Genomic DNA, 24,674 nt, shown 5'->3' with positions numbered 1-24,674 from the left:
TGTTAAAAAAGGATGTTTAAAACAAGGAGTTGACAAATTAGTTTTGACTTGAAATAAACATGGCAGCTGCCTAGAGGACATCAGATGGATTTTATGACTACGTGAAAGAAACATATCTATATAAATATAGATATATATGTTGAATAGAAGTGTCAGTTTATTAGTATACTCAATCATCGTTTGTGCCAAAGCAACTTGTCGTCTGACAGAAAACTGCTTGTACTCTACAGCAAATGAAACGGGCAAAAGGCTGTTGTTGTTTTCAGAAGCAGAGTTTGCTCAGTGTAGGCATTTTCCAATTGTAATCATTGCAGCACTATAACCCCTCCATCATGACATTGTTTATTATGACCTCTAGCTAGTCTCAACTTCTGAAAACTGAAACAGAATTAAGAAGAAAAACAAAACCAGAAAACAAACAATGCAGGCTAGAACCTACAGCTTCTCTACTTCAGCAGATATTTATTACAGTTTGAGTTGCGAATAATGCAGCTACCAAGACCCAGCTACCTTATGCTCCAGGCTGGAGTCTTTAAACATCAGTGAAAAAGGCTTGATATGCTCTCTTCTCAATTTATCGCCACTCCGTAAGTCGATGGTGTGCTCTATTCGCTTGTTAATTTCCTCAGGCCCAGACTGGACATGCAAAGCTTGTGCAAGATGGTTTGGAAGCAGATTTATTGAATTTCTTGTTAGGGCAGCCAGAGTCTAGGGGAAAGCACATGCAAAAAGAATAAACCTGCTGGTCCCCTTGGGTTAAAAATGCAATGTTTTAGATCATGTTGCATTGCAAATCAGTACAGCATTCCATGCAATTCATTCAATGAAATCTATAGAAGTGTAAAATAATGTCTGTTCCACTAAACACATACAGTACCTCAAGGTGAGTACGTTGATGCCCTCTTTTATACAGACTAGGAGGTTTGCTGCTGCACTGAATGCTAGGAATATATTCCCCTTTTCAGATTCTGCTAGTTAATTATTAGAGCATGCATGAATGGAGTACACACCAAAATCACAGCAGGGTATCTAACTCATTGGTGTGTTATAACAACTAAGAACATAAGCTACAGAAAACAGAAGTAACAATGTTTTTCTTGATCTTAAAGTTACTGGATGTGTGTAGTTAAGGAACAGATAGTTAGGCAGGAGTGAAGAAGATGAGATTTCTGATTACTTCAGCAATGGTTTTCAAATAATATATTCTTCTTCACTACTGGTATATTTCAGCCAGTCTAGATAACAGATAGGTTATATGATTTAATTTAACTGTAAGTCATATTACTATTTTAAATATTATCTCAAATGCATTATTCCTTTGGTGTTTTATTAACTAATCAAAAGAAAAAAAGAAAAAGAAAATACTTTTGCACAGCTTTGCAAAAGAAAGCTAGCAGAGATAGTACAAAGGGTGCTTCACCTTCAGGAAAGAGGTAGAGTTTGCTTTCATAAACAGAACAAGTCAATCCAGTTTCATGGTATCATTTCAAGACATAAACCACAGTGAAGCAGCACTTTACCACTTGAATGAGAAAATAAACTCTACTACTTCTAATATTCCCAAGGATTAAGAAATGTTAATGAATGGAAAGCATATAAACCTTCATACATCACAGCATAAGACATTTTAGAATGATTGTGGACGAGAACACTCTTCTGCTTGAGAAAATTTATCTCATAGGTTGTTGCTGGAAAGATCTTCTGCTATAGCTTCTGCTGGGCACTGCTGGAAATGGGAGTTTGGGATGGATTTGTCACTAGATTTCTCTGGAGAGTCAGTTCTTTTGCATAATGAGAATATGTACAGCAAATGATATAGGGAGATTCCCTTTTTCATATTGAAAGTATAGTCAGCAATTGCATTTCAATGAATCTTAGTTATCACATTAAAACACAGGAAGGGTCTCAAGTACCCACTGTCAAACCCTAGTTGACAACTTTCTTTGCAGTCCAGAAACAAAGTCCAAGAACTCCATTGTCACAGACAGTATCTCGTTTTCTTGTAGTACACCATTTGGTTAGTATCTGAAGACTCCAATAGACAGGCAGAAAAGGATTGAAGTCTTCTGTCTTTTGAAGTGAAAAGCATCTTTCTTGTTTGCTTTAGTAGACAAAGGACTTCAAGAGAGGAGATTTGGCAAGCCACTTTACTCATGTCTCCTCATTTTCCCATCAGAAATTCCGTATTATCAATATTTAGAGAAAAAAAAAAAAAGGGTCAATGAAACTTTTCTCATACTAAAGTTTCAGATAACCCTGAATATATATCTCAGCTTTAGAGCTAAGATGAAAACTCTAAGGTTAGAGCCAAATTCCAGATAAAAAATTCATTGAATCAACTGTAGTAATACATACTAAGGTATTACTTCAGTTTAGTTATTACTATGTCTTCTAAACTGAGCTATGCAGAAAAGTAATTATCAGTTGTTGGTGGCTGAAATCTTACAAGAGGGTCTGAAGCCACTGTTAAAGGACAAGATCAAGTCAGAAGCTGTTGTGTGCATTAATTCCTCAGAATTAGTTCATAGAACTATAGCTCCACTGGAAATGAGGGTAAAGAAAGTCCCTAATGTTTTAAGTGATCATTGTGTTTCATCAACATGAGGAGAATTCTCTCAATTCATTCTATTAAGTGACTAAATTTTGCTTCAAATTATATCTTGCAATTTGATTAATATAAAGAACTGTCCTCTTGCTGAATGTATGAAGAGGTTTACAATTCATGGTAGAAGAACTTGACATGAAATCACCACTATGGCAATGGTGCCAGTAGTATTGGTGCAAAAATGGACTCAGAAGTTGCATTTATTTTCAGAGGATAACAAGGAAATTCATGTTTGAGTTTAATGGAGTCACCTCACGCTCACTGTGATACACATACTCATGACCACTGATTTTCCATAGTTAGTAATAACAATAATGAAAAATATCATGCAAATTATTGTCCCAATAATATGTTCTAACCACATTTTGTCTCTGTATCCCCCTCTTTGCTTTGCATCTTTTAAGACCTTTTTATAACAAGATAAAGAAATATTGGTTCTCCCTATTACCTCGTTTACGCTTTTGTGAACAGCTGTATGGAAGATACAGTAGTGAATCCTACAATGGGCTTTTGACCTTTCCTGTTGCTGACAATGACCATTCGTCATACAGGAAAACATACAAGATTCTCTTAGGAAAAAACCCAGCCAGGCTTGTGTTTGACACTAAAAGATGGGATTAATTAAAACAAACAAATAATAAAACTCCAACTTTAGAGATACTTTATAGAGATTAAAAAAAAAGGTGTAGGTGGGATTGGATTTTACTTCCTTTCCACAAACTTTTCACACAGTGAGTCCAAGCATCTTGACCTCAATAATGAGGTGAATATTTAATTGGTGTCAAGAAGGTTTCACATTATTTTTTTCACACTGCAAACACCAGATCTTGGAGGGATGTAGAAAAATACAAAGTCATATGTATAATGTGTCCGGATACAGGTTGGATTTATTTCAAGAAGAAGACACCTAAATGAAGGTGCCCAGGTGCTCGCTGTCTAAACATCTATTACTGGCAAGATACACTGTGGATTTTTTAAGTTGTCCAATCATAGACAGCTACTGTCAGCTGAGATGCCCTAGGGTGTCCTGGACAACAGTCTGGAGCAGGGAGATATTGCACAAGACCTACAGGAGCCCCATGTGCTGCTGGTGGGTGGTGGGGCCCAGCTGGGGTGTGCAAGGGTATCTCAAGCTAAGAAGTTGAATCAAGCTCTTACTCAGTGTGTTTCAGCGTAGGCATTTAGCACTGAGACATCAGTCTCTTACCTGCCTTCTAATTGATAGTCCAGATGATTTTATAGGTCTCTTATAAACACTTTCTCATATGGATGTCTCAGGCACCCTAGAGCACCACAAGCAGCTGTTTAGTAGGTGAGCTGTGTGGGAGATCAACACCTGGGACAGTCAGTAGATAGACAAATCCTGGTGCCTTGGTTTCGAACTGAGTTCTACCCTGTTGTTTATACTTGCCTGTCATTTGGCAGTCTTTAAGTATAATTTTTGTGATAACTGGTAAGAGTCGTTCCAGGTACTACTAAAATACACTTATACAAGACATCGACATCTTAATATGCTTTTTTTTCCTAATTCATGTCTTTACAGGCCCATCAGGTGCCTCTAGAACCACACATAGTGACCATATTATGCTTTCAGCTACTTTTGTGAGGCCCGGTCCAACTTTATCAGCTACTAATTTCAGAGGAGGAGGCCTTCACTCTCTTAAGATAAGATAACTTCTATCTGACTTTCTTTGCTTTAGGAAAGAAGCCCAGACATTTGTTTCAATAACAGAAAGCTCCATCCATATTGGGCATGGGCTGAATTGCAGAGCAGGCGCTTCCATCCTTGGCTTATCTCACTATTAGAGCTAAGGCACACAGTGCTAAATGTGCTGTAGGTTATTCTGCAGCTTATTCATATCTACACAACTTCAATTCATTGACTTCAGATGCCCAGAGAAAATGATTTTGAGGTAAAGAATATGAACTGTGATGAATTTGAATTTGGCAAGAGAAATCACCAGAGACTTTGTCATTGCATATTCTTCCTAACGTAACTACAGCTAAAAGAAAGACAAGTGAGTAGAGTTGCTCAAATTTTCTTGTAACTTATATCAAATAAAGAAATAATTTAAATGCTATTGGCGATTTTTCAAACACACAGAGTAGTTCATTGTTGGGTTGCTGCTACTTGGATCCTCAATGTCTGCTGCTACCAGTGACCTTTAGGCTGCATAATTAATGTTATTAAATGCTTGCTTTGTCCAAAGCTGACACACTTCTGGAAAAAGGCTACCATAGCCTAGTATAATTTAAATCTATCATCTCAGTGCTGAAATACTTTATAAGCAGTAGTGTGTGTTGTCTCAACTTTAAAATTGAAAATACATAATTGAATCACACATGGAATAGCAGACTTTTAAAATCTTATTTCCACTAAAAGCTTATTGTAAAGCTCTGTAATATAAAACTATAGCTATTTCCAGCAGAACAAAAAGTTCTGAAAAAGCAGTGAGAAACTGTTCTAAAAATGGATTTTTATTACCATAAGACAAGAATTTGCTTTAAAACAACTGTTTAGTTAGACCTATTTGAATAATTTTCATGGACTTTTTACTAGTTTATTGAGTGGAAGTTGTTCAATAATCAAATAAAAACCACTAGTCCTTTATTTCATTTGTCCTTTTTGTTAATATCAAGATCAGGTTTAGCTGAGAAAATGATCAATGAAATGATAGCCTGCTCTGCACAGATATTTTGGACTACAGAAATCAGATTTTCTGAAAGGGAAAGAAGAAGAAACAGAGAGATCAGAAGATATTCACAGCAGCACACACCCATACCTCCATTCCTAATAAAATGAGAATATAGAGACAAGTCAACGAAATACAGAGAATACTAGAAGGCAGTGTACATGCAGATACACAGATTTACAGATCATATATAAAACAAGTGTTTTATATAACAACAAACTATGCCATGCTCTGGTTCAGTCTAAAGAGACACACCACCATGGGCTGGTTGATTGTGAAGGCTTATCACTTCTGAGCAGATTTATAAGCAGAAGATGGTTGACAAAGCAAGACCTCCACACAACAATGCTTGAAGTTCAACAGACAGTGCAGACAAGTAGGACCAAGAACGTGCAGTAGAATTAAGGATACATCATGTCATTACAGATCCCTCAGAAAAACAGAAGACAACTCCAGCTGACCATCTTTCATAAAGACTCATCAATGTTTAAAATGCTATGAAAAATGTGGTGTCTGAGGGCATTTTAACCTTTCCATCTTTAATTCCTCTGAGCAAGCAGGCTTCACAAAGTGATTTTTATGGCTGTACAAGAATCCCTGGTTCCCAGGGTGCTAGCAATTAGCCATGCAGTGGTTTTGGAAAAGATCTGATCAGAAGCAGTTGTTCTCATTTCGTGTTTCTAACAAGCTACACATGACATTGGACTCTAACTCACCTGCTAGTGAAGCTTATTCATATCTTAGAATTTCTTTTTTTTTTTTTTAATTAAAAAACCAAAATGAACAAAAAGAACATAAAAATGAAGAATGGACAAACTCTTCACAAGGCACTTTTTTTTAAGGTAGACCTTTTTTCTTTCTCTTGCACATCAATAACCTACACTATGCTTTTTACTCTGGCAAAACATCCATAACATTAGCTTTATTTTTAATTTACTTCTTTATGGACTAGTTCAACTAAAACTAAACTGTGTAGTATTTAATTTCAGTTTGGGAAAAAAAAAAAAAAAGGCAAAAACCTCTGGTCCGCTGGCATTTCCCCAGTTTGGATACATGATTTATTTCTGCCCTGAAACAATTTGTTTAATCCTCTGCTATTACAGTATGTGTTAGAATAAAGGTTAAAGATGAATTTGTCTCCTCTGAGTTTTCCATTATTGAAATGCACTCAAGCATGCATTTGTACTTGATGACATTAAAGAAAGTTTGACTTACATTCTGTTTTCCCACTATGTTATCAAATGGAAGTTCAGGGCTCCATGATCCTTCTGTAAATGTTGCTCCACTGTTTCTCCTGTCAGAGGAGCTGACAGCCTCTTTCACAATATCTTCAGGCAAAGTCAACAGACTCTCCTCAGGTTGCTTAATTAAATAAGTCTCAATGTTATGTTTCCTCAAGAATTCATTACGCTCTTTGCCATGGCCTTCTTCAACTCTATAATCCCCATTCAGGCAGTCCAGAGTGGCTTTAGAGATGTGAATTCTCCTGCAGAAGTGAAATAAGCGATAGTAAATATTGATTGTGCTCTAGTATGCATAAGTAAGAAGTTTATAAACTCTGTATTCACTTTAAACATGACGGGTAAACAGGAAGTTTTCTATTGTATATGATGATTTCTGTAAAGGAAATGAAATACTGTATTCAGCAAACATGAGCTTCATTTGAGGACAAATACTTTCAAGGCATGTTCACAACAATAGGATCTTGTGGATGCACAGAGTCCTGTCATAGGAAAACACCTTGATATTCACACCTGATACTTTTGCTCACAGTAATAGTTTAATGGGACACCTTACTGAGTAAAATACTATTCAGAGTGAAAGAAAATTGCCACTTCAGGTAAATATGGTGAGAGGAAAATTTATGGTACGCATTAGAGCAGTTTGCGTGAATGGTCTTTAATTTTTTTCAGTTACCTGAGGTAGCTGAGATTGAAATTAGAGGTCTGATTGTATCTGAAGTGAATTAGGAAAATCAAAAACTATATAAAGGCAGGTGGGGGTAATAATTTCTGGTAAGACTAAGTGATGATTCAAAGAGCTTTTATGAAAGTGAAGTTGAAGCTACGAGATGATGTACAAAAGCACAAATTTTGCAAAAGCATCATAAGGCTTTGGATGTCTTCCAACCAAACCTGGAGGTGTCTGGTATTTGGACTTAATCATAATTGTGAGTGTTTGAGAAGGACAGAAAGAAGTTCAAGTGAAAAAAAAAAAAGGTTTTATTTCTATTTTTAAGAAATTTTCAACTTCCTACATGTAGGGTAAATTGCGGACACCTCTAAAACACATTCACGTTTTTAGCCATGCTATGCTTTGTAATGAAGCATTGTAAACGTAGAAAGAGATTTTTGTTAGGTACTTAGATAACTCAAGCAAATAAATGTAATGAGTACAATAAGATACTGTAAAATCACCTCATTTTTCAAATATTTATGTATGGCACTTTCTGACAGTCAGGCTTGCAGAGAGATTCCTAAAATTCAGTCAGCTAAAATTCTTGATCATTTCTTAATGACAAATGCTGAGGTATTTTTCTCAGGCAGCACAAAATGACTTGTCTCCACTGAAGGAAGTGGTCCTAACGTACCCCCTGGGAAATTTCTTCTGGAACTTTCTTCTGGATGTCATCACATAGTTAAAATGCATAAAATACTGCTGAAGTAGAAAGACTATAAGCACATGTGTGATGTACATGTATTGCCAGAAAATAAGATGCTGGTTGTCTTTAAGCACTGTAGAGTACCCAGGAGTATCAGAATTTAGTACAAATTGGGTCTGCGTAGAATACTAAAAATGAGTATATAAGTGAAAGATAAAAAGTTTGTATCTCAGCCATTTTTTAGCCTGTCTCAGCTTCCCTCTGAAATCAACATGAGTTTTGTGCAACATTTACTGTCTGGAGTCATGCTGTTATGATGTCCACAGAGATTAATACTCTTTTGTAGTCAATATCAGTAAAACTGACAACAAAAAATCCCCCCAAAATTTCTCAGATATAAGCAACTATTGGCCTGGATTTTAAAACCAGATCAACTGATCTCTCAGAAAGAGAATGCATTTCCTGGCTCTTAGAAAATCAAATGGACTAAATTGATTTAAGTAAAATGCTAATTTTGGCAGATTCTGCTGTTGAGAAGGAGGAAGGTAGGAAGGTAGGAAGGTAGGAAGGTAGGAAGGTAGGAAGGTAGGAAGGTAGGAAGGAAGGAAGGAAGGAAGGAAGGAAGGAAGGAAGGAAGGAAGGAAGGAAGGACTATCTTTGTGTCGTTTCCACTCATATAATTTGGGAAGATTGTTTTATAAAGTCCCAAACTACGGATATTATAATGGAAATGATAACAGTTTTGACTAGAGTGTGGAGCTGACTATTGATCTAATACCCCTAAATGGACCAAATATTAATAAATACTTGGTAGATTAATGATATTTTCTGTTTTGACCTTTTGTACAGCTTACTTAAAAAACTTACAATCCATAGTACCAAGATGTCTTTCTAATTTGATATGAATGTAGTAAATTTGGAACCTGAGCACTAAAGTAAATAAGTGTAGCCTATCCTGCTGTTGAAAACATATCAGGCCCCAAGCTTTAGATCATACCTGTCATTGATACATCCTAGAATATTAATTATTATATAGACATGGCGAAGAAATTTTTTACAATGGAGGTGGTAAAACACTGGCCCAGGTTGGCTAGAAAGGTGTTAGATGCCCCATCCCTGGAGACATCCCAGGCCAGGTTGAACAGGGCTTTGAGCAACCTGATCTGGGTGAAGATGTCCCTGCTCATGGCAGGGGTTGGACTGGATGAGTTTTGAAGGTCCTTTCCAACCCAAACTGTTCTAGGATTCTGTGATTCTGTGATCATTCACAACTCCAGAACAGTTTTTCTGAAAAAAACAGAGGAAAGCAGTGCAGCTCTGTGAATGGAAATGATCTCGGTATTGAGGATGGCAGGGGGATTTGAATATTGGTGGCAGGGAGAAATAAGGAAAGGCTGAAGTGAATTTATCTGCTCTAATAAATCTGCTCTGTGCACTAGGAAAGCCTGATGTAAATCACTGCTTTGAGGGACCTGGTGAATTGCTGTCATATACAGGCTTTGTTCTGTTGGCAAACTGACATAGAGGAGTGGAGATCACTCTGCTGCGATAGACCGCAGCCTGGCCAGGCATTTCATCAACAGCAGCAAGGTGGTGCATTCTCTGGGTTGTTCGTTAATAGCAGTATTACTTGCATGCATTAACAGCAATAAAGTAGACTGTTTGTAAGTGTGGGTGGTGAAACTTAGATGATTAATTTGCTCACGTTAACAAAGCAGCATGTGACCTTTCTTAGTTATCTGGGCTTATCATGTGGGATACACAGCAGGCAAAGAAAAATTTTGTACTGTTCTATAGGCTAGTGATATATGCAGAGTACAGGAGTTGTTTTCAGAGCCCTCAATTTTTCATTTTCTGCTGATTCTAGGAATATATATTAGTATCAAAGTCTACTGTGGAGAACAATGGAAGGGGCCTACATTTGCAAATGCAATATAAAGCAAATATCTTTCTAACTTCCTAGGAACATGACAGCCCTGACAGATGGTGATGTGTGTAGTGAGTACAGCATATGACTCAGATTTGATGACTTAAAACCTCTCTCACGCAAGATGACAGCACCACTTCTGCTTTTTCCACATGAAGATATCCACCGATATTGCTTCTGTGTTCCATGGCCAAAAATTAAATTGTTGTAGGAGCTCTTTTGCTACATCTTTCATCAATGGCAGGTAGAACCGGAAGTGAACAAAGGATTCCTGAAACCACTACTGTTGATTCAAATTTAGGATTCGCAACTTCCAGACTACCATGAGATATAGGCCGTGTCAGCCAGAAATAACATTCAATCTTCCAGGTGAATCAGATACCTCAGACAAAGGAAAACTAGGCAGCTCAATGGAAAACCATATATTTTCACTTATAGACAGGCTGATATGAATGTCTCAAAACATCTACCAATGATCAAATTATTTAAAAGACTTTATAGAAAGCCTGCTGTGCATAACACTTTGTTATTAGAGTAATGATGTATGAACACGTAATTCTTCCCAAACTTTGTGTATTATGGAATAAAATAAATTATGTCCTTGTGCCTCACAACAGCATTTGAATGGAAAAAATGAGAGAATGAAGCCTGAAAAAACTCAGAAATGTTCAACACCTAACTGGGAAATTTGGGCTACCTCTGAGTATTATATGGGCTGAATACAACCACTGACCTCTTCAGGAAATAATAGCTGGCAAAGAAAAAGAAATATTTTTTGTCTTTTCCAATGCTTCTGCAAGCTGACCATTTCTACCTTTCTTGACTGTAGCCTCACAAATCCTTGCAAATCGCAAAACAGAAAAAAAAAATTCATATTTGATGAAATAATGTTAGACAGTTAATCGGTTGAAAAGATTAACAGTGTACTGTGTTGGCAATGTTTTCTGACTGTGGGACATACACGTTGCCTTACCCAGGAATTCCACCTGACTCGAGTTTGTTTGCAATATCTACGTCCCATGACCAGACATCAAACTGCCATTTTCTCAGGCCCAGCACTCCACACAGAACCGATCCCGAATGTATCCCTATTCTCATGTCAATGTCATGCTTTGTTCTTGACCTAACATATCTGTAAAAGAAGAAAAAAAAAAGAAAGGAAAAATAAGAAAAGAAAAAGAGAAGACTCGTGAAAGTACATATTTTGCACAGTTTTTCATATCTTTTAGAAAAGGATATGATGTAAAACACAATGTCATTTGTTATAAAGAACCATTCAGTCTGTAAAACAAAGAGATAACTTTCTAGGTAGCAATGTACATGACTCTGAAAACCAGATTATCATTAAGTGTTTAAGTGCATGCATGGTTCAGTGGCACATATTATTATTCCTATCAGACAGGAAGACAAAGATAGGAAGAGAAAAAGATGTCTGAGTGAAATATCTGTACTCATTGAGTCCTTTAGCTTGGAATAATAGAAGAGCATTCAACATTACAAAAATCATCCAACCTGCATGTATTTTTATATTCTATTGTACTTTTTTGAATAATTTTCAATATTTAAAAAATGTTACTTTATTGACTGAAATTTTCCGGAGTTACTTTTTGTCCAAAGGTAAATTATTTTCAGATTATTTGGCCAGAACACCTCTGTTATGATAATGGTGTGATCCTAAAATCAGTTTCTTCCATTTTGTGATGGCAAAGACCCCTTTACCTCTTCAAAAATAAACATGTGTGAGCATATTTGTTAACAATCTCAAAAAAGGGACTTTGTTCTAACACAGTTTTTAATTATCATATCTATTGGTTATAAAAGGAATTCTATTGTGTTACAGTAGTACCTGTTCTCATACAACACAACATATATCATTTATAGCCACAAACACCTTAGTAGTACCTTAGACCTCTTTCAAATCAGTATTGGGATACTCCAGCAGATCAATGTGGGAAGCTCACAACTGAAATAATTGAGCTGTATCCACTGGGCTGAGAAAGAGAGCACTTTTCCAATTCTGCCTGTGTGACAACAATTATTTGTACCAGAAATACTCTTAGAGCTAGTGTTCATTAGTATTTGAGTAACATGCTCAGAATAGGAAAAGTATGTTGCTGCTGTTGGTCTACAAACAAGGCTTCTGTTTCTTTGTAAAGAGTCCTGGTTCTACGGTCACCAAAGTCAATAGCAGCACAACAAGATCACACAACAGAGCAGGCAAAGAATAAACAGCTCTATTTCACAACTCTGAAGCTAACTACCATTGCCTCAAATGCCTCAGTCATCACCTTGACAGGCCCTCTCCAGGGGAGAAAAGGGTAAATTGCTCACTGCACTCAATAGTTGGCCTTTCATTGTGGTAAAGGGGCATCAATTCAGTTTGGGGAAAAAAAAAAAGAAAAATAGTTTCGAAATAGAGAGCAACTGGTCATATAAACATGTGAGGAATTGAAAATAAGCAATTCATCTTTATTTCTCTTTTCTGCAACCATGGAGAAAACATATGGTACGTCCCAGTGCAGTTGTTTCCCTACTGCAGAAGATCTGTTCATGCCACGAAGCTAATATATTTCAAGTATCTAAAAGAAAGTGATTTAAAATTCAGTAATAAAATTAAAAAATAAGCCTTGGGAAGGGATTTATCTGTGTTATGACACACTGATTTTAGAGTTTTCATCTACAAATTCTTTACTGGTTTGCAAGCAAGAGGGCTTGAAATATCAAAATTAAACAAACACCTGTCTCTAGAACACAGGACATGGAAACAATTCCTCCACACTGAAGTGGTGGCTTAAATGTTGTGAGAACAGCTAAAAGAAGCAACCACACTGCAATTTGTAATATGTTTTGAAGATTTGTTATAAATATGCTACAAAAATAACTAAACTAGCACTTATAACTGTAAGAGGAATTATCACACAACTCTCCACAGGATCGTTTCCCCAGTCTGCCTTTTTCTTTTGTTCAGACTAAGATAATTATTTCTCATTTTGTCTGATCTCCATATCTTGAAATAAAAAGCTAATCGGATCCAGAGGAATAATTAAGCAAAAAAGCTTTTCATTGAAAAATGCACACAATATATTATCTCTCTATGTATAGATATACACACACACTATTAGACCAATTTAGATTTTTAAGTACTATTGTATTTAATTGCTAATAAATGATAGTATTTAACATTAGACAAATACTAGAACTGGGCAATCATCAATGACATGAAATTTAATGAGTCCAAATACCAGATTATATACTGGGGTAAAACCGGGCACAAGTGGGAGAGGAGTGGCTGGGGAGCAGAGAGGACTCTAGGGGTGCCCACTGACAGCAGCTCCATATGAGAGTGAGCCCTGGCAGTCGAGAGGGCAAACCCCATCCTGGGGCACATCAAACCCAGCATGATCAGCTGGTCAAAAGAGGGGATTATCCTGCTGTATTCAGCGTTGGTGTGGCCTCACCTTGAGCCCTGTGTGCAGTTCCGGGCACCACAATTTAAGAAGGATGTTAAAGTCCTTGAATGTGTCCAGAGAAGGGCAACAAAGCTGGTGAAAGGGCTGGAAAGAATGTCTTTTGAGGAGGGGCTAAAGACTCTGGGCTTGTCCAGTTTGGAGTAGAGGATGCTGAAGGGTGACCTCATTGCTCTCTACAGCTTCCTGAGGAGGGGAAGAGGAGAGGGAGGTGCTGAGCTCTTCTCCCTGGTATCCACTAACAGAATGTGTGGAAATGGTTCAAAGCAACGCCAGAGGAGGTCTGGACTGGACATTAGGAAGCATTTCTTTACCAAGAGGGTGGTCAAACACTGGAAGAGGTTTCATGGAGAGGTGGTCGATGCCCCAAGTCTGTTAGTATTCAAAAGGTGTTTGGCCAATGTCCCTAACAATATGCTTTGACTTTTGCTCAGCCCTGAGTTTGTTAGGCAGTTGGACTAGATAATGGTTCTAGATCCCTTCCCACTGAAATATTCTATTCTATTCTATTCTATTCTATTCTATTCTATTCTATTCTATTCTATTCTATTCTATTCTATTCTATTCTATTCTATTCTATTCTATTCTATTCCTATAACTTACGGCCTTGTGTTTGTACCTGATATGGGAATGAACACACAGATGGAGAAACCAAGTACAAACGATGGTGCAACTAAGCTATGCATCCTTCTGTTTCAAGAGTGTTCACTAAGGATTGCTGAATTCTAGCATTCTCTTTGTCTTAAAAACATGATGATGGCCTGAAAAGGCTTCAGCATCTTCAGTCAGCCACACAGGACTTCTACATTTGTTCAAAACTGCGCATAACTGTGCTGTCCACGCTGCCTCCTACATGACATTGCAGACTCTAACCAAGGTCCCATCCCCCTTGATTCAGCTGTTGTCTTTCACAGCCTCCCAGCAAACTCTCCCCGTGTGCTGCTCAGGTGATATTTGATCTCAGCTCTTCACCTGCAGTCGTGGAAGATTTGGCTACCTGCCTGCATCTTTTGACTGAGGGCTGCTCCTTTTTTCTGTCAGCTGCAGTGCTGGTGCACCTGCAGGGCCCTCATCTTCACATTCTCCTCTTACTTGCCCTTTGCAGCAATGTGCTCTTATTTGGATAGTCAGGAAACTAATTGTGTGAGGGGACCTGACTGAATTGAGCCGCAGGCAGTCCAAGATATATTTAAACAGGCCCTATCCAGAACACAAATCAAAGTAAAACAGAGATCTAATTCTGCTCTCACTGTTTTATTATTTGCAACGCAAGACTGAGAGCAGAGCTGCTGAGAACATGTTTGTGGAGACATTAATTTTCACCAAACTTTTGTTATAATGCTTTAAATTGAATAAAGAAGAGATGGTTGTAGTTGAAAAGTGAGGTGCTTGATTAGTATATAAAAAACCCATGGAGTTATTATTTTTCTTAAAATTTGGAATGATAGGGAGTGAAACAGATTTTTGAATTACATAGAGAAAGGGACTCCACCATGGTCAAATCCATCTCTGTGGTAGCCAGACTGCCGCATATTTTAAGAGGCTTTTTTAATATACACCCATAGGAAAACAAACAAACAAACAAACCAACAAAAACAAACAAACAAATCACAACTTTGAAACTCTGGAACATCTTCATCAACAGGGGTACTTCTCATTTATTCAGTAAAAAACTCATAAATAATAAAAATAGTATTTGCTTCAAATGTTTCACAGGCTCTCTTCAAATACTTTGATAAAGCACATGCATGAAGCTGCATTATTGATGATCTATAAAGCAGTCCTGTTTACCTCACAAACTGTCTGATATCTTATCCAAGATGAGACAATTGTGACTGATGCTATTCATGCCATATCTCATTTCAGTCAAGTCAGTGATAAAAATTTCATTGATTTTAATTGGATCTTTGTGTTTCCTTCTGGCCAACATTCTTTGATGGGTATTTGATTTTTGTGCTGCTACTCAGAGGCTTTCCTATTTGCATGTAGAAGATGGACCAAAAGTCAAAAATCTGCTTTTCAGCCTTTTCTGTAGCTGCCAAAAATTGGAATGTCCTAGAATTCATGCCTTGCAGGTTCAAACAGTGACACACATCTGTGCTCACCAGTTTAACTCTATAAGGCTCTGTCTACATTTTGAAATACTTAAAACTGCCCCTGATATTGTTTTTTCTGGCCAACTAGCTCTCTCACATCTTATTCCCAGGTTCAGGAGTTCATGTATGTCATAGACAATTTCTGTAGGCAGTTTGGATGCAACTGCCTGGTTTTGGAGGTAAAAAGAGTTGAGAAGAAAGGAGTTAGCCAGTTGGTGCCTCTTTTTCTTGGTGACAGCTATTATTACCTGAGGCTGCTTAATTTACCTATCAAGACACAACCATTATTATCCTCATGCAGATGTAATAGGAAAATGTATGTATTCTGTTTGAAGTAAATAAGGGTCATGGCTGAGCCTGCTTTGAGCAAAAGGTTGGACTAACGGTTTCCTGAAGGCCTTTCCAGCTTGAAGTGTCCTATGATCCTAAGGTTCAATTGCCTAGAAAACTTTTTGGTTGGATGCAACAGATTTGTGGAATTTTCCTAAATGAACTAAAATGTTTTTTGGTTCAGACATTAAAGAATAGTAGGTGAACTCAGGTAAGTGACCTTTTCTAGTGTGATTCTGGGAACTGTATCATGCTTGCGCATGAGCCATCCATTATTTTTAAAAGCTAAGTAACAGGGTGCACTAACCTACTGAACAGTTCAAAGAATATAGCTAAGGTACTATGACTCACAGGATATAACACTTTGTAGGTAGACTTTACACAGCACTGTATTTACAATTTAAGGTAGATATTATGCCAAGAACTCAGTTTAAAAAACCCCAGTTGAGTTTACCTTAGAATTAGAGCTGGATTCCAGTATCAGCAGAAACTATTATCTGGAGAAGTTTCATATCATCAGACTTATCATTAATATAACTGACTTGCTCTGTGTTCAGATAGATACTATAGCTTATGGACGAAGTAAAGCCTCTGCTGTATTCCTGTTTCTATGTCTGTCTGCTCTGAGAGGCAGGAAAGTGATATAGTATTACAGCACAAGGGACTTCAAACAATATTAGCACAAGTCTGCTTTTTAATCTGAAAACTATGTTATAAAAAGGTATGCAATTATTTATACTCCTATGCCATCTGGCCAATGTAGCTTTGATTGTATTCGGTGGCACATTCAAAGAAAAGAGGTCTCAGAACTTATTAATCTTTACCCAGTTCAATTTATACAGACACTCAACAGCAAAAACAGGGAAAGAGACACTGTCCTGATGCTCTGTTCATTCACGGTCAGTGACTGAAATGGACACATGGAGGTGACGATGTGATCAAGTCTCAGTGTGAAACCTTTCACTCTGTGGCCTGTCTGAAAAGTTCTGACTGAACTTGTGAATATCCTGCAATGCCTCTGCCACCATCACACAGAGATGAAGGCAAGCAATAGGTTTTGGTTTTGTGAAGCATCATTTTGTCTTCTGTAAATCATGGCTTGTTACTACATAGGCTGAGCCTTGTACAGTACACAAGAAATAATCTGTGGAAGAAATCCAGAACTGGATCAGTTCTGATTTTATATAATTAAAGAATGATTCATTAATTGTAGAATATGAAAGCAATTCCTGGCTGTTTCACTGCTTAAGCAACTTCTTTAACAAGCATAGATCACTTAATATTTTTGGTTTTTCAGGTTTTCCTGCAAAAGGCAGGAAAACTGCCAGGTCAGTCACTGACATAATCTAAAATAGTTTTTGTTTTCGTTCTATTTTTTGTTTTGGTTTGTTTGTTTGTTTTTGTGTGTGTGTATTTTTTCCCTCTCTCATGAACTGGTGTTAATATTTGTAGTTAATTGCAGAATTTTAATGGCAACGAGCTGTTGTCTAATTTCTGGAGTTTAGCTTGCATTTTATGCTGGGATTACCTTTTCTGTCGTAATAATTACTCTTTCAGCTGGTATTTTAGTGGGCCATAATCAAAGAGATGACCAACAGATATACCATCGTAAAGATTTGTTTGAATTTCCACTCTTACATGGATTGTTCTTAGATTTCCAACTTTATACCATGTGAGTGAGACCTTAAGGAGATGGACCTCACAAAATCTCTCTCCCCACTTTCTGTCCAGCCACAGGGATTTTAGCAATAAGGACATATGAGAAGGTGGTGGTGAAAGCAGCAGCTTTTAACCCTTGGAGGCACCTCCCATCCCTTATGCTGCTGCTGTGTCCCGAGCTGAAGAGCCAAACGGATGGTGACGTTGTCCACCTTGATACCCTGTGCCACATGGGCTGGTACATTTTAGCCAATTGTGCTTGCTTGTATTCCAGTAACTTGTGCCTGATGGAAGTGTTTACTCTAGGAAGAAATTCAGTTTTGATCTGAAAACACTGAGGAACGGAAAAGCCATCACTTATCTTAGTAATACCGTTGCCCATTTGTAAATACATTTTTTTCTGCCCATAACCTTTTTTATGTGTTGCTACAAAATAGGATCTCAGTCTTTTTTCTTTTTTCTTAGCTAAAAGCATTAAGCTTCTCAATTCAATTATTTTAAAGGCACTTCTGCCTCACAAGTTATTTTTGTGACTTTTCCCTGTACTCTTATAAAAATGTTTAACAAGTTTTTTAATATGAGGCCACCATAACAAGATTCTTTATTCTCATCTCAGTCTTGACATTGATAGACTGTGCTCTACAATTCACACTTTAGAAGTACTCTCTCCTCTTGTTTATGATTATTTCATTCTCCTCTTTTAACAGTCCTTCCTCTGCTTCCACTTTTTGTCACCCTTTCTCCTCTTCTCCTTTACCTCATTTCCCCTCTGAACTTTCCTCACTATCTTCTATGTAGGTATTCCTCTTCTCACAGCCCAACCCAAAGAATGGAAAAGCCCAATGAACAAGCATGTTAACTTCTATCTGGAGCATAATGTGAGATTTAGAAATTATCTCAGTTCAGCTTACTTTTATATTCTCTATGTTTCTCTTATGTATTTTATATCCATTTAACATAGTTGAAGGAATGATTGTCTTTGACAGGACAAGAGGAAATCGCCTTAAGTTGTGCCAGGGAAGGTTCAGATTGGATATAAGGAAAAAATTCTTCACTGCAATGGTTGTCAGGCATAGGAACAGGCTGCCCAGGGAAGTGGTTGAGTCACCATCCCTGGAAGTGTTTAAAAGATGTGTAAATGAAGCTTTTAGGGATATGGTTTAGTGTGAGAGGTTATGGTTGGACTTGATGATCTTAAGGGTCTCTTCCAACCAAAATGATTCTATCATTCTCACCAAATCTATTCTCGTTGTTTTGTTAAGTCTTAAGCCCATGTTCCATATATGACTGTCAGCAAATAGATATCCCCGTCTTGAATTTATCACATAGACCATCCGTAATCTCATCCAACTGACACTCCAGCACAGCCTTGGAATTTCAATAACATGCAATGAAATGTTGATGACCACTTTATTCTTACAAATCTTTCCCTCCCTATATAGATAAAAAGATAAAGATAAGATGGTTACTCTTTCTTATAGGTAAGAACAACTGCAGATTTAGTTTGCCTGTGTGTTATTGCTGACACTCATTTAACTTGGATTATAACTGTTAAAATGAAACATTATCATCTGATGACTAAACATTCCACTAGCATCTAATTTCTATCAACTGCCACTGTAGACAGGCATTAATACAATAAAATTAAATACAGAAAGTTACACTGTATGTGAAAAGATACGAGAAACAGCTGAATAAATGAACCCTTGCAAAGATATTTTTCTTTTTATTTTAATTTGCATTTCCAACTGCAGCTAAAGACGGTTTACAGAAAGCTGGGTTTTGCAAGACAATCAGAGTCAGGATTCTTATACACAAACGTGATGGGGCAAAGTTCCTTGCTTTAGAATAAATATCAGGCTTCATGGAACCTTCCTATGGTTGAAAGTTGTATTTCAATTGTACTCAGTGGTTACTGAGTCTGCTATGTGGAAAATTAACTCCATCTCAGTCAGACTCAATGTAGAGGGCAAAGTAAAAGAAGATAGAGTGGAATTACAAGAATAACTTTACTTTTGTAAGATTTTCAACAAGACACAGTGATGACAAAAATCACTACAGAGAAAATAATGATCTTGGATTGTTTTCTTGCATTCTGAACAGTTCCTTACATCTGCAAAGAGATAAGAAGAGCAGCAAGACTCAAGTCTAGATTCTTGGTATATGAGCTCAACATCAAGTGGTAGAGCACTAGTTTATAATAAATTAACACTTTATGAATATGATCTGTATTAAAACACTCAGAAGTGCCTTGTGAGTCAATCTGTCCATGTGATTCATTTTACATGTTGTGTAATGAATAAATTTGATGTTCTTGTTCAATTTCTGCTGAACATGCAGTCATCAAGAAGACTAGAGGGAAAAGCTAGTAATAGTAGCCTGAGATGGTAGATTTTGGGGCAACACCTCACCAGAATCATTGGTACTGATCTTTGCAATATTACCAACTACCTGTTGTTGATAGAGAGAACATGAATCTTGGAGGACCTGGAGGGGCGAATCTGTTCTACCTAATTTAAAGTTCTTTATACAATAATTACTTCAAGAGCTTAAGCCAGTATAAGAATCAGGGAGTCTAAATGTTACTAGATTGCTCTCCATGATTTGGTGCCTAAATCCCAATTATAGGTGGGGTGTTGTAGCATAAATACTATTTTATATTTTAATGTCTGATGTTTAAGCTATGCTAAGTGCTTGAGCTAAAATATAGCTAAGATTTAAAAGCTAAGATATAGCTCTGTAGGAGGGAGAAGAAACAACTGATCATGTATGTTTTATAAGTACTGAAATTTTTGGAAGTCTGTAAACATCTGATTTGCAAGAAGGTTTTGAGTTCATCTATATAACTTGAATGTATCTGTGAAGTCTGAATGATGGCTTCATGTATCTTGGATCACCTCCCTATTATTTTGGAAAGACAAAATTATTATTTTGTGAAATATTCAGATGAAGGTAAAAAATGTTATAATCATCAAAATGTCATTTTGAGCTGGTTTTACATCCATTAAATATTTCAGTGACCAATATAGTAGAAATTCAGTTTTCTAAAGAAGTCATGTGTGTTGTTTTTTTTTCTTTTTCTCCTCTCCTCTCCTCTCCTCTCCTCTCCTCTCCTCTCCTCTCCTCTCCTCTCCTCTCCTCTCCTCTCCTCTCCTCTCCTCTCCTCTCCTCTCCTCTCCTCTCCTCTCCTCTCCTCTCCTCTCCTCTCCTCTCCTCTCCTCTCCTCTCCTCTCCTCTCCTCTCCTCTCCTCTCCTCTCCTCTCCTCTCCTCTCCTCTCCTCTCCTCTCCTCTCCTCTCCTCTCCTCTCCTCTCCTCTCCCCTCCCCTCCCCTCCCCTCCCCTCCCCTCCCCTCCCCTCCCCTCCCCTCCCCTCCCCTCCCCACCTCCTCTCCTCTCCTCTCCTCTCCTCTCCTCTCCTCTCCTCTCCTCTCCTCTCCTCTCCTCTCCTCTCCTCTCCTCTCCTCTCCTCTCCTCTCCTCTCCTCTCCTCTCCTCTCCTCTCCTCTCCTCTCCTCTCCTCTCCTCTCCTCTCCTCTCCTCCTCTCCTCTCCTCTCCTCTCCTCTCCTCTCCTCTCCTCTCCTCTCCTCTCCTCTCCTCTCCTCTCCTCTCCTCTCCTCTCCTCTCCTCTCCTCTCCTCTCCTCTCCTCTCCTCTCCTCTCCTCTCCTCTCCTCTCCTCTCCTCTCCTCTCCTCTCCTCTCCTCTCCTCTCCTCTCCTCTCCTCTCCTCTCCTCTCCTCTCCTCTCCTCTCCTCTCCTCTCCTTTTAACTGTGAGAGATATCTACTAATTTAAGTACTAATTAATAGACTGTAGATAACTTCAAATTCTCACAGAAATGTGGAGTGAAATATAATCAACATAATAGCCTTCTATGAGGCATGACTGGCTGGGTAAATAAGGGGACAGCAGTGGATGGTGTGTACCTTGACTTCAGCAAGGCTTTTGACACTGTCTCATAACATCCTCATAGGTAAGCTAAGGAAATGTGGGTTAGATGAGTGGACAGTGAGATGGATTGAGAACTGGCTAGATGGAAGAACTCAGAGGGTTGTGATCAACAGCACAGAGTCCAGTTGGAGGCCTGTAGCTACTGGTGTTCCTCACTGGTCAGTACTGGGTCCAGTTTTATTCAACCTATTCATCAGTAACCTGGATGAAGGGACAGAGTGGACCCTCAGCAAGTTTCCTGATGATACAAAACTGGAAGGAGTGGCTGACACACCAGAAGGCTGTGCTGTCATTTGGCGTGATCTGGACAGACTGGAGAGTTGGATGGGGAGGGACATAATTAAGTTCAACAAAGGCAAGTGTAGGGTCCTGCACCTGTGGAGGAGCAACACCATGTACCAGTACAGGTTGGGGGTTGACCTGCTGGAAAGCAGCACTGCCGAGAAGGACCTGGGAGTCCTGGTGGACAAAAAGTTAACCATGAGTCAACACTGTCCCTGTGGCCAAGAAGGTCAATGGTGTCTTGGGTTGCATTTGGAAGAGTGTGACCAGGAGATCGAGGTAGATTGTTCCTTCCTCTCTACTCTGCCCTCATGAGTCCGCATGTTGAGTACGGCATCCAGTTCTGGGCTCCTCAGTTTGAGAATGACAAGCAACTACTAGAGAGTCCAGTAGAGATGTACAAAGATGATGATGGGACAGAAGCATCTTTCTTACGAGAAGAGACTGAGAGAGCTGGGTCTGTTCAGCCTGGAGAAGAGAAGGCTGAGAGGGTATCTTACTTATGATCATAAATATCTGAAGAGTGGGTGTCAAGAAGATGGGGCTAGACTCTTTTCAGTGGTGCCCAATGACATGATAAGGAACTATGGGCACAAACTGAAATACAAGAAGTTCAATCTGAATATGAGGAGAAATCTGTTTACTGTGAGGGTGCCAGAGCCCTGGAACAGGCTGCCCAGAGAGGTTGTGGAGTCTCCTTCTCTGGAGACATTCAAACCCGCCCGGACACATTTCTGTGTGATCTGCTCTGGTGAACCTGCTTTAGCAGGTGGGTTGGACTAGATATTTTCCAGACGTCTTTTCCAACCCCAGCCATTCTGTGGTTTCGTGATTCTGTTATCAGTAATACCCCACGGAAGAACTGATACTCCCTGTGTACTCTGTGAGCACGCATCAAGATAAGTAACATAAGGCTCCTATACTCCAAACAGAAATGCCTGGGGAGAAAGTCATGCTCACTGAATGGCCAGAAATTCAGATACTGGGATTATCAAATAAATTTGAGGTGTTCTGAACTGAATTAGCCTGGGATGACCAAAGTCCTAATGGATTTTAATTTCACAGTTCCCACAGAATATAACTGTCATTTAAGATGGTAAAACCACAGTACTATTTCTACTGGATTACCATCGTTGAGACCCAGTTCATAAAAGGGCACTTGGGTGTTAGAGATTTCGCATGTGTAACAAGATTCAGATAAATATACTATCTTAGAAGAAAAAAGACTTACAATGGGTTCACTGCAGATTATATTACCAAGCAAATGCAAATGATTTGATGTATGTCTCCAAGAATTTGTAACAATGCTGGTAGCTTTTTTCATCTGTGTATGTTCTCTAATTCATGTTTCACTTTCACTGTGGGGATTCCAGAAGCAAAATATTGATTAGTTTTTGCAACATTTAGTCTGCGATAATTGAATCCAATCTTCTTAGAGATCATTGTCGCATAATCATTATTCAGTTACATTTTCTATTAATTAATTTTTGTCAAATTCTTTCTCTATTAAGATACAGTAATGCAGCTGCAGTACACATAAACTGTGTGATGTAGATAATGAGAGACACTCATTAAAGGAGGAAAGCAGTCTGGAAAAGAAGCAGACAAAGAGATTGGACAGCAAAACATCCATGAAAAGAGAAGAGTGCTTCCATTAAACAACACTGTTTTAGGTAAAACAGGAACAGAAGAAGCATTTGGAGAAGGGGTACAGAGCAACATTGATACAGAGGATAAAAAAGACGGAGAAAACCTCTATTGAAGCATTAGACATTGGCCACTGTTACAGTAAATCAGTGAATGAACTCTATACATGGACTGCTGAAACATGGTTATTATTAATCCTGATTGCATCGAATTACAATAATCTATCAGCAAAACAACTATATTTACATGATGTGAACACATCCTTTAATTAAAACATTTCAGCAACAATCTAATTTAACAAGGAAAATTTACTCATCTGGCAAACCTTAGTGCTTATGAGTTTGTCTGTGAGCTGGTTTCCAAGCTAAAGTATTGACACAGCTGTCTATTCAGTGTTTATATTGTTGTGGGGTTTTTTTTGTGTTTTTTTTTTTTTTTTTTAATTATTATTATTGGGATTATGGGAAGCAATTTAGTATGTTCCTCCTCAGCCTCCTCTTAAAAATGACAACAATACCAGTTGAGAGAAACCTGTCACTTGTAATGCACACACAGCTATTATTTTACATGCTCTGAAACAGCACAGGTTAATAAAATGCATTTAGTATCTGTCCCCATACATCACGCGAATCGAAAAAATCCTGCCCTTTTCACAGCAATAATCCTGAGGTCTCTGAACCACCGTAGGAATTACTTGTCTAGTAATAGCATTCTGAGATAAGAAGTTCAGGACACAGTCAGAAACAGTGAAACAATAAGAAGGGGGAAAAAAACAGGCATTACCTGATAGTTTTGATCATGCTGAGCCCCATTTCAACACAGCAGTGTGCATGGTCCTCGCGAGGTTCTGGGAGCCCCGACACGCAGTAGTAACAGTCCCCCAGGATCTTTATTCTGAGACAATGGTGTTCCTATATGTAAAAGTACCGAAGAGAAAGAAAATATTTGCAGTTTTGCTTTCATAATTTTAAGATGAATGTCAAAGTCACTAAAAAGGGACTAAAAAAGAAAATTAAAAGTTTTGTGCTGGGTGTTTCCTGCTTGCGATTAGCATAATCTTGATTTATTTCACTTTTGAAATAAAGTACATTTTCAGTAAAAGAAAAGATACGGTGATTTTTGTGTTACGTTAGTCAGAGTTGTTCTTGCTGATGGTGAGAAAGGTTTCATCAGAGTTCGTCTGGAAGCTAGGCCAAGGATTCAGAAACACCAGCTGAGATAATAAATAACTCATTTTAGACTATATTTCTCCAGGGGATTCTTTCTGCTCCCTTTTTACACTGGAAAGAAATTAAAAACCTCTTTCCTCCCACTGATAATCCCTTCCTACCTAAAGTTTCCGCTGTCACACTCAAGCATTTCCAACAGCTATGAGAGCTGATCAAGTATCTGCATGCCAAGGATATCAAAGAAGGTGCC

At 38.2% G+C, this 24,674-nt stretch overlaps 1 protein-coding gene across 1 annotated transcript in view; it reads right to left on the bottom strand.

Annotated features, from left to right (window-relative positions):
• The window catches only part of ADCY8 (adenylate cyclase 8), a 130,068-nt gene that overhangs the window by 40,413 nt on the left and 64,981 nt on the right, over positions 1-24,674 (bottom strand). Inside the window, exons 5-8 of the mRNA XM_065831062.2 lie at positions 24,039-24,166; positions 10,801-10,959; positions 6,514-6,784; positions 511-708 (exon numbers count right to left, since the gene is read on the bottom strand). Of these exons, the coding sequence (XP_065687134.1) occupies positions 511-708; positions 6,514-6,784; positions 10,801-10,959; positions 24,039-24,166 (756 nt within the window). The remainder of the gene's footprint in view (positions 1-510; positions 709-6,513; positions 6,785-10,800; positions 10,960-24,038; positions 24,167-24,674) is intronic.

Source organism: Patagioenas fasciata, chromosome 2 (genome assembly GCF_037038585.1).
Source record: "Patagioenas fasciata isolate bPatFas1 chromosome 2, bPatFas1.hap1, whole genome shotgun sequence".
Classification (NCBI taxonomy): domain Eukaryota; kingdom Metazoa; phylum Chordata; class Aves; order Columbiformes; family Columbidae; genus Patagioenas; species Patagioenas fasciata.
The sequence above is the reverse complement of the archived record's forward strand: the minus strand, read 5'-3'. Positions and strand labels throughout refer to the sequence as shown.